Here is an 11,211-nt window from a genome sequence, read left to right as displayed (position 1 = left end):
ACACTGTCTACATATCACTATCTATTGTACAGTAACGGAATCTGAACCCGTATTCACATAGCGTCTCGGAGTAGGAGTGCTGATCTAGGGTCAGGTCCTCCCTGTCAATACAATCTTAGTCATTGTGATCTAAAATGCAAAGCTGATTCTAGATCAGCACTCATACTCTAAAACACTTGGTAATTATGACCCTTGGTCTATTGTATATCTCTAGGAGAATACATATTGTGGTTTCTGGTGGGCCCGTTTCGAGTCATGAGAAAACTGACATTCCCAGCCAGATAAGAACTGTACTATGTATCTCTTCCAACACTAGGTTACTGTTCATGCTGCCCACATTTATTTCTTTATGATCATCTTTATAATTTTATCACTCACATCTCGAGGCAAAATCGGGCAGGTGATGTGGAAAGTTGTCCAGAGCCAATATTAAATTTCTCCTATCACGCCAGGATCAAACGCTGTGTAAATGTGGTACTTTGCGACAAACATTTACAGAACTGTGTAAATATTAACTTCATAAAAACAAAACTGGAGCAATGTATCACCCAGGGAGAGATGTACTGTTTAGTAAACTGCCAGTCTGGAAGGCTTGGGTGGCAGGAAGAGAAGCATGATTATGAGGACTAGTGGGACAGAGGTGGACTAGGTGGAGAGACATAGTAGACTACTTTCTGGTAGAATACACAGTCTGATTAATCACTTTCACCTTATACTAACCTTATCAGTCATTTGGAAAATCAAATACATTACCAACAACCAATGGTTATTTAAATGGGAACAAACTGATGCTTTATTCTCAATATTGAGACAGCTGCTCTGGTCAATTATTAGTAAGTGAGTGCAATTAGGTGGCTAGTGGAAGTCTAGGTCTGTAATGAACACGATGGGAGATAGAGAGCAGGTTTCAAGGAGAGGGCGCAGCAGGTGTTTACTGTAAAGGACCACAGGTGGAGGCAGGTAGCTGGGTCCAGAGGCAGGCAGAAGGTCATACACAGGGGGTCCAAAAAGGCAGCAGTACAGGCAGGGAAAAGGCTAGTAATGTTGTCTGGGAGATAGATAGATAGACAATAGGTTGATAACAGGAAATCCGATAGGCTAAAGTACAGGCAGGGAATAGGCAAAAGGCGTTGTCAGTGAGGCAGGCAACAGCTATCATACATGGGAGGAGTAAATTACAGGGGGGGGGGGGGGGGGGGGATTCAGGTGATTGAGACGTGGAGAGTGAGCCGCATTCAGGGGATCTGTGTTTGAGTGTGAGCTGGAAAGTGGGCTGGAAAGTGAGCTGCGTTCAGAGGATCTACGTGTTTGAGAGTGTGAGTTGGAAACAGACGTTACAAGATCATTATACAGCTAATCGCAGTTCGTTGTATTTCCACTCTGATTTATTACAGTGTGTATGCAATTAAATACACAGTGGGTCGCCCGCGGTGTTGAGCCATAATATTTCAGGGGTTTTGGTTATGTGCCAGTTCTCATGAAATTGGTAGGATTAATTCCCCTGCTATTGAAAGGAAGTTACATACTTTTGAGATCAGGTATGTAGTGTCATCTCATCTCATCAATATCCTAATTTGGTCCCTGACACCACTTCTCAATGTGCCGTCTGTCTTTATGTATCTGGTTTATAGGCTAAGCACGTAATTTTCAGCTAATCTACTGATTTGCTTTATAGAGTGGTTGCGGTTCTCTGTGAACAATTTGTTTCCGAGTAGGCTTAATCACAAGTTCCTGTGAACATATGGCACATTTACTAAAAAAAAGTCGTAGCAATCTAAACGTTGAAAGTCAATGTTTGAAATCAATGTTATTTTATGAATAACATAAAATCAATGTTATTATAAAAATATTAAATAATAAAATACATGCTATTGATCAATGTCAAAATATGTTTTACATCGGTGTTATTATAATGAATAAACATTGATTGAATATCGGCTTTGAAACGAATAGGCCTAACCTACCTCAGTGATCGCCTATAGGAGTTGGATTTCAGGGGGACGGACGAGGAGAGGGGGGTCTATTTCCTTTATTTGCCGGACGGTCCAACCCAACCCACAGTCAGTCAGGCGTATATCCTTTATCTATCCAAACTGTTTGCAAAGATAGTGCACTCACTGCAGCGGTCACATTGGGATCTTAACTGGGTAAGTTGTACACCAATATCTCGGACTTAAATTTAACTTTTAAGTTATATATTCCTTATGTCAGGTTAATTCGCGATAGTACTATTATTAGGGTTACTAGGTTTTCTAGAAGTCCGCGTCGTCGTTAGTTTTTTTCTATGGAATGAAATAGTGCATTCGCGCGTTTCTCTGTAAACGATGTACCCACCGGGCTAGTTGGATAAGAGATTTATATACAACACCAATGTTGTCAGTTCATAGTTATAGCTCGGGGAGGTGGGGTGCATTTCAGGGTAGGCTATGTGGGAAGATAAAGCTATTGTTTAGGTTAGGCTATGTCTGTACGCAGTGCAGTGAACTTTAATTGGCAACGAACATCAGTTAATTCATCAAAGATGCCAACAAGACGTTTTGTATTTTTAACACAACATGCTGTTATATTTTGTCCTGAAGAAAATAATCGGGGACTGCTTCAAAATTCAAATTCATGTTTTTGAGCGAAACCAGTATTTTCACAGTGATGCCATGTGGATACCTAATTTGTTACATTTCTCCACAGATATTACAAGACAAGCTTTGGCTCTCTGCTGAAAAGACAGAAGATGGACTCAGCTATCCACAGCCACCTTGTGCGGAACCAGTCCAGTCTGATTCTGCATGCTGGGTATTCCAACGACACCTGTCGCTTCAATGAGGAGTTTAAGTACATCCTACTGCCTGTGTCCTACAGCCTGGTGTGTGTTATGGGTCTGGTGCTGAACTCAGTGGCTCTGTGGATGTTCCTGACCAAGATGCGACCGTGGAACCCCAGCACCGTCTACATGTTTCACCTGGCCCTGTCAGACTTCCTGTACGTTCTCTCCCTGCCCACCCTCATCTACTACTACGCTAACCGCAGCCACTGGCCCTTTGGCGTCGCCGCCTGCAAGATGGTCCGCTTCTTGTTCTACGCCAACCTCTACTGCAGCATCCTCTTCCTCACCTGCACCAGCGTCCACCGCTACCTGGGCATCTGCCACCCCATCAAGGCCCTGACCATGGTGAAGCCGCGCCATGCCCATGCCGTGTGTGGCATGGTGTGGGCTGCCGTCACGGCGTGTCTGGTGCCCAACCTCATCTTCGTCACCACCAGTCAGAGGGACAACGACACGTTGTGTCACGATACGACCAGTCCGGAGCAGTTTGAGGAGTATGTGGACTACAGCTCTACGGTCATGGTCCTGTTGTTCGGCGTTCCCTTCGTGGTCATCATGGTCTGTTACTGTCTGATGGCGAGGGCTCTGTGTCGGCCCAGACGGGGGCTTTCGCCCAGCCAGCGGAGCTCACCTTCACGCACCAAGTCCATCAAGCTGATTGTGGTGGTGCTGGTGGTGTTCGCCGTGTGTTTTGTTCCTTTCCACATCACACGCACCCTCTACTATACCTACCGCGTGCTGAATGCCAAATGTGAATTCCTGAACATCGTTAACTTTGCCTATAAGATCACCAGGCCTCTGGCCAGTGTGAACAGTTGTATTGATCCCCTCCTGTATTTCCTGGCTGGGGATCACTACCGCGCTAAGCTGGTCAAAGCTCTCACTGGTAAGAGACAGACAACCACCAGTCGCTCTGCTGCCTACCTGCAAAACCGCCCCAGTAACAACCATGAGATCGCCCTGGTCTATAAGAACTCAGACTCGAAAGCCAGCGGTGAACCTGAGAGATAGTGGGTCATTCACATGGACATCTATGGGGTATCATATATAGATATGCCTAACCTCCGTAATATAAACACGGAGAAAACGGTTAACAGTCCTGGGCTGGCCACCACACAGCTGCACTTCCTTTGGATGCTGTTCTGTCATTTCGGACACCGGATGACTACATGCTGATCGGTAGGGCCTCATTACAGAGCCCAGATCTGTGAGAGGTTCAGTTCCTATAAGGCTGTTGGGGCAAAGCCTTTCCTTAAAGGGGAATGAAGAAGTGGGCTTGGGATTGGTCAGAAAACAGATCCCTTATCACCACCAACATTTTGCAGCAGTGTTGGATGCAGTACCGTTAAATCCTATCTACATTCCCCCTTGTTAGCAAGAATCTATGTGAAAACCAAGTCTGTTTAATACATTTACATACAGTCTCTAGTTCCTACTCTGAATGCTTTTCCGGCAGTTTCCCTCATTTTCATTGTGGCGGTTGTAGTGTTTGGAGGACAGAGTTAAAATCCTTTCAACCAGGGAAACAAAACAGTCTCTGTGTCTCTGTCTGAGCCAGACTGTAGTTTCCTACTGTTACCACAGACTGAGGAACTACAGGAACAAAGCCTGTTTTGTACAATAGCTACAGAACTCTGAAGAGCAGAAGGAAAAACAATGTATGCAATCTGTCATCTAAATGTTTGGACTTGTGTTATTATGGCAGCACGTACTCAGAGAGAAGATTTCTGAATGGATATGACAGATGTTAAAAACAGTGTGTTGTTGTGATCATCAAGAGAGAAGGTCAAAATCCTAGAAAACATTATTTAGACATATGATCGAAGGGTTTTCGCTGGCTTCCAGTAAGTGTGGAGGTGACATCATATTTAGCAACAGGCTCAGATATTGTGAGGCAATCTGAAACAGTTTAACAGAAACAGTGCATGTACCAGGAGACTCATTCTGGTAGATATTGGAGCTTTATCCCTCTCCCAGCTGTTTTTGTCCTTCAGCGCAGAGCCTCCACAGCTGTCTCTCTGTCTGTCTCTGCTGTGAGGAAACCAGGGGAGGGGTGGCGTGGGGGAGTAGAGAGACTGAATGGGTGTGTAGGCCGGAGTATCAACTCCATCCAACAACCCACACTACGGATGAAGGGGGGATTTTCCTTCATTATCCAATTGGGACGTAGACCTGCACACAACATGGCTATTTTCACACCGATTTTGGTTGTTGTTGTTGTTGACAGTCTGTCCATGGCAAAGCAGATGTCTCTATAAAGTAGATTGCAAGTCAGAGGTCCGTTCCTAAGGGTACTTAAAGTACTATACTGCTATCATGTTTAAGCTACTAGTAATGTTTATAAAGGGCATTATAACCTAGGTTCAAGGTATGATAGGAAAACACTTGGTTCTATAGGTCTATAACATTATAATGACATTAAATAAAGTATATATCTACTTTTTTTTGTTTGCTTACTGGTTATCATGTTATTGTTGCACCAACTATTACCAAGTAATAACAATATCCCTATTGTGCAATGTCAATAACCATCCATGACATCGGTTGATTAACCACAATCTCAGTTTGTGTGTGTGTATCAAATTGAACTCCATGCCGCAGTGTCTTGCAGACTTGAATGGGGTTATGGTAGAGGGGGTGTGTGGGAAAGTGATGAGCGGTTGCGTGTCTCACCGAAACATGAGGCGTTACTGGGTGTAGGTCCTCCATTAATCAGACAGGGGAGACTCGAGGAAGCGGGAGGACAGAACTGGGCAGCACAGAGAAATAGGACCAGGAAGTGAGCTGGTCATGGTACTGTACTGTTTGGGTTTTTCCCTGCCTGGGCCGTGCCAAGGAAACAAAGCTGGTCCCACCAACACACCATGGAAAAGAGCTTGTGTTTCCTCTTTCCAGACAAGGCTCTGTCTTGATTGTCCATTGTAATCATCCATAAATAATCTGACATTGAGATCTGAAAGAGAGGAAGACCAGCTCTCCATAAAGGAATAGATAATGTTATGTTCTCCGCAGTACACAGCAGGTGTATTCTCCATCTTTCTGTTGGGCATTACTAGTCGATGCTCTCCTTTCCAAAAGGCTGCATCAACGGGCATATTGAAATACACCTATTTATGCTCAAAGAGACCAGTTGCTACAGTCGTCCAGTGATGTGAATGCAAGCCCCGGGAAGAATATGTGTTACATGTATCTGAACATTTGTCCTCTGGGTCAGAGATTTGGAATGCCATGAGCACTAGCGCCTCTCTGTGGGCTGAGTGTGACAAGACGGATTAGTGGTGTGCATTGGTGCCTTTGAAGATGGAATAGAAATGGAGCAATGGAATAAAAATGTTACCTAGGCCTAAATGGTTTAGTACTAATCACTATATCTTTCTCAAAAAATGTTTACATTTCATTTCAAGGCCTTTTAAAAACCTTTTTTTTTTTTTACAAAATAAGTCTTAGGCCTAACAAAATATATGATCAACTCTGTGGTTAGGATATATAATATTGTGCAAACCAACCACATAAAATGCCATTACCAATAGTGCTATATACTATATCACTCCACCTCATTACAGCAGCTTGTTGTTGCATGTAGGATGTTCTCAGCTTGGTCAGTAGGTGTCCCCATTGGCTTCTTTACTGAAGCATGAGCATCGTGAAATCATATCAGTTATTTAGGTATGAGTTTATCACTCTTATTGGGATATAGGCTGATATTGGTCGGGGTGATGATGAGTTGATAATAATCTTAACCAGAAATAAAATAGATGAAAGAGGAAACGTTTTACAATGAGGGGCTTCAACAATATTTTTTTCAGTCAGGACCAAACCAATGTTTTTTTTTTTACGGAAATGGACTATATGAAGGGTCTCGATATTTCATATATTAACAAAACATGAGGAATTTATACATTTTCATTGGTATAGTGTAAACAGCCAAGTAAAAAAAACTCGCTTGCTACAGGAGGAGGCTTAATGGAGAAACCATCACGTTTATCATAAAGCAAGTTTATACCTAGTCTAGTCTCTGTAATTCATTTACCACAAACTATATTTCAATGCTAGAAGTTGGTATAAAATTAAATAAAATGCAAACATACTTATTTGAAACCTATATTTAGTAAATATCTGTGAATATTGTCCCTTTATATTTTGTAAGGACTACGCACATGCAGAACATGTATTAATGCAATAAGTTCTCTGATATTTTTATACATTTATGAAGGCTGCAATGGACGTGTACAATAACCTTTGTAATTTGCGAATAGCATATTTTGATAGATGTAAATTAAAGTATTATGTAAATATTAGCATACGTCCACATGCATATGGAAACCATGCGTTGTAGCCTACAACTTTCAGAATATTACGCGAAACATTTTAATAGAACTTATATAATTTTTTTATTTAGTTATTTCATGTTTAAAGCGTAATCATCTCTAAACATCTCGACTATTTTGCAGGATATGGGGTTATACATTTCAAAAGCTTGATGGGCTCCATAAAAACGTATCAGCTGTCTATTATATATACTTTCCACCAAAAACGTAAAATATATTGATTTAATTGAAATATATATACTTAAATAAACACAGAAAATATTTTTTCTGCATGTTTTCATTCGGCCCCATATTTTTGTTCCTTTTTTAATTCGAATGTTTTTGTTTTGATATTAGGCTTGCTGACATGCAATGTTTTAATGTATTGCATGAGATAAACCGCTGCATTTAATTCTATATTGAATTGCATGTATTATTTTTCATCCACTAAGTTATGATCCCATCACAAGAGAAGGATCCGCGCGGGTGGAGTGGAGGTTCGCGCGGATCCTTTTCTTGTGATGGGATCATTACCCTCCAAGGCCATCCGGCGCTGCACAGGTGAGAGGAAAATCTGTGTTGAATGCTCATGGTCACAGTATTGTAGACACCAGACTATGCGAAAAATAACAGATAATACGTTTCTAATCATAGCCTATTATATCAAGTGTGAAAGGAAGAAGACGCAGTAAATCGACTTCTCCAGGCGAAGCAAATAATATTCTCCATCATGTTTGTTAGATACATAAAATAAAATAAAATTACCCAATTTTTAAGGAGTCTTTCCCACTCTCTTCGTGTGAGACTACCCATTTTAAATGTAATCTTCAATTGAGGTGGGACATCCCAAGGAGTGTGGCATACGAAACCTAAAGTTGAGTTGATAGGTCCACAGAAGAAGCGGGAACTGATAGGCCTATGTCAACTGAAAGGTGCATGTCTTTTTTTATATAATAATACTTTTTCAAATATCTACTATTACTACTAATAACAGGTTCATAATTCTCCAGTAAGCACAGACGTCAATTCAACGTCTATTTCACGTTGGTTCAACGTAATTTCATTGAAAGGACGAGGAAACAACGTTGATTCAACTAGTGTGCGTCCAGTGGGTCAGGCCTACCGAGGCAATAAAATGATTGGGTTCTGCAAGGTAATCTGCCATAGAGGCTATCTATTGAACTCCATCGACAGTGGTAGCATCCAAATTGTATGTTTAGAATGGTCAGAAATGTTTTTGTAAAACAGAGAGGATATCGAGCTATGAACGAGGGGGCCTGAGGAAATAATGAATGCATTTGGCAAGTGCCGAATGTATTGTCTGTATTCTCTAGAAATGAGAAAATACAGTTAGGATTCATCTCCCCAATTGAGTCCTACTGAAAAAAATGCGCCAAAACGGCAGGTGCTCGAAGTCAATTGAACTCACCCATTTTCGTTGGCCTTGTTGACACAATTTGTTCAATCATTCCACCAGTGAATTTCATACTTTTGGATTCATAAATGTTTCATGTTTATCAGTTAGGCCCACAACAAATGTACTTATAACTTGGTGTAGGGCAAGTGTCAGAGAAATTACACAAGTCATGAGCGTTGGAGAAGATAAGAAAACCATTGCATTGCTGAACAGAGGTCAGTCTTGGAGGTCAGTGTTTTGCCTAATATGACTGTTTGTTAGCCTACTAGCATAGAATGAACAGTGTAGGGTACCTACCCTCTTATTTAATGTATTTAAAAATAAACTAGTTTTGAGTTTTATTTATGCAAATACACTTGAGTTTATGTTTAGATTTCTAGAGTCAATATCCTATGATATATTCTATGATATGGTATTTGTTGAGCTTCTAGGTTCTCTCTTTGTCTCTAGGCCATTTCTGTAAAGGGCCAAATTATTTGGAAGAAATGTAGGATTTCAAGGATGTGTGGATTTGAATTGAACTGGAGAGGCTGAGAGTGGAGGGGAAGAGTGACATAAAGAGGAGGGAAGTTCATTATCCAGGTGAAAAGGAAACCAACGGCTTTTACAGTCTCCATGGGAACCAGCCTTTCTTTTGCTTTCAGACCTATGATAAGGTACTTCACAGCATTAAGCACAATTATTGCAAGGTAAAAAGAGGAAATATTGCTTTCCAATGCTAACAGATGTTAGATATTGATTGGCATGGTGATTCATGTAGAGCTTTGCCCTAAATGTTTCACCTGGCACTCTCCAGCCTGTTAAATGATGACTTTGGACATGAGTGGCTCGGAGGTTATCCCTGATGGCTCTGCGAAGCACTGAGGACCTAGACTCTCTCAACTCTCTCTCACTGATCATGACATGTCATTTGGTAGTGGAAAAACACATATTAGACACTAGAACAGGGATGTGCAACTTTGATGGTGGAGGGGGCCACAAATAATTGGAACTCATCAGATTCCCACTGGCCGCCAGTTGCCCATCGCTGACACACTAAACTAACTGGAAAAGGCAAGAGAGTGGAAGTGCGTGCATAGGTGTGGATATTGAATTTGCGCTGAAATTCATAAACCAACGGTGATATCTGTTTTTCCATTTGTTTTACTTGGTATGATTTGTTATTTTCAAACAGTAATGTTTGCTCTTTCATCACTAACATTATGTAGACAGTAATTGGACAAGTTAAGAGGCAGATATTCAGCGTCAACCCTCCCTCCCCCTCAACCCCTGGTAGAAATCCCATAAATCCCATTTATGTAAAATCCCATAAATCCCAAACACAGGCTGCTTCATGTCATCGGCATGTCATCATGCCTCAGAGTGGCCTTCAGTGAGCACCGCAACACAATGGTGTTCATGGCCCCGGGAGCAGCAAGGTCAGGCCGAAGCACAAGGGCCGGCCGTGGGGTGTGATGGAGGCCTAGTTAGTGGGGACCAGGCATTAGCATAGTGTAGAGGCAGGGAGACACGGGCGGGCTCACTCTGTGGGCGGGTGGGCAAGATGGGGCTGTGGCACTCCTGGCAAATAGTTTTAACCCCTATTACAGCAGAGGCATGGCGCCTGGTCTTATCTGGGCCGCTGCAGCCACTCATTAATATTCCGGACATATGACAGTGCTTTCTGTATCATTGTCTGTTAATGGGAAGGATAATCGCTCATTCAATTATCAGACAGTCAACGAAAGACCAATCGCGCCTGCCTACCCCTAGTTCTCACCAGCGCCGGGGCCACAACAGAGATGCGCCAGTGAGAAAGGGAGAGAGATAGTGGGGATTACACCATATTAGCAACTTTAATAAGACAGATGGCGGGCACCCTGTGAACCAATAGGGGTCTGACTCTGCCGGTGAACAAGAAGATGCACTACTGGAATCATTATCAACAAAGAAAGCTATATGAAATGAAAAAGTGCACTATCTTAAAACAAAGTACCTTTTTCTGTTCATCTTGAAAGTCAGTGAGAGAGCCGATCAATGTATTGTTTTACGGTTATTGAGACAGCTTTGCGGTCAGCTTGAAAAGCATCAAAGTAAGTCCGATCCTGGCTTGACCTGTGGTCAGAAATGGGTACTGATAGTTCTGCGATAGACTCTGAATTGCTTCCTCCGTCTGCAGCTTGAACCTGGTCAATGTGGGCCAAAAGGTCTGTGAAGTGATCAAGTGCATCATTTATCCCTGTTGATCTGGTCTTTGTGGCCCCGGACCCTGCTCTGTCTGTCATCATGTTGTGGGGCCGTGGCCTGGATATGAAGGGGCTTCTGAGGGTCTACGACTAGGATGACCTCTGGCCTGCTACTGGCCTCTGGAGGGACTCTGTTGCCTTTATCCACACAGGCATGCACTTAAACACACAAGAGGGCAAACACACACGCACACACACACACACACACACACACACACACACACACACACACACACACACACACACACACACACACACACACACACAAACACACACGTGCACTCTGTCGCTCTCTCTCTCTCTCTCTCTCTCTCTCTCTCTCTCTCTCTCTTTCACACACACACACAATCACACATTATAATAGTGAGTTTATTTAGTTATCCTGTGTGCACCTCTTCCTTTCAGGAGGTGGGTCATAAGATTGGGGTTACAGGGCAGATG

At 42.5% G+C, this 11,211-nt stretch overlaps 1 protein-coding gene across 3 annotated transcripts; it reads left to right on the top strand.

Annotated features, from left to right (window-relative positions):
- Positions 1-1,219: 1,219 nt before the first annotated feature.
- On the top strand, positions 1,220-5,265 carry LOC110504956 (P2Y purinoceptor 4). Of its 3 annotated transcripts, none has more exons than XM_036970376.1 (2): positions 1,220-1,316; positions 2,686-5,265. In XM_036970376.1, exon 2 carries the CDS (start codon positions 2,729-2,731, stop codon positions 3,830-3,832), a length of 1,104 nt encoding a protein of 367 aa, XP_036826271.1. In that variant the 5' UTR covers positions 1,220-1,316; positions 2,686-2,728; the 3' UTR covers positions 3,833-5,265. The 3 variants fall into 3 exon arrangements, with proteins under 3 accessions (XP_036826271.1, XP_036826273.1, XP_021439538.2); XM_036970378.1 differs by lacking the exon at positions 1,220-1,316 and adding an exon at positions 1,333-1,538; XM_021583863.2 differs by lacking the exon at positions 1,220-1,316 and adding an exon at positions 2,009-2,147.
- Positions 5,266-11,211: the final 5,946 nt, after the last annotated feature.

This window comes from Oncorhynchus mykiss, chromosome 31 (assembly GCF_013265735.2).
Source record: "Oncorhynchus mykiss isolate Arlee chromosome 31, USDA_OmykA_1.1, whole genome shotgun sequence".
Taxonomy (NCBI): Eukaryota; Metazoa; Chordata; class Actinopteri; order Salmoniformes; family Salmonidae; genus Oncorhynchus; species Oncorhynchus mykiss.
Note: the sequence above shows the minus strand (reverse complement) of the source record. Positions and strands in the feature narration are given on the sequence as shown.

Coding starts and splice junctions, on each gene's coding strand:
- LOC110504956 (XM_036970376.1), top strand. CDS start 2,729: ATGGACTCAGCTATCCACAGCCACCTTGTGCGGAACCAGTCCAGTCTG.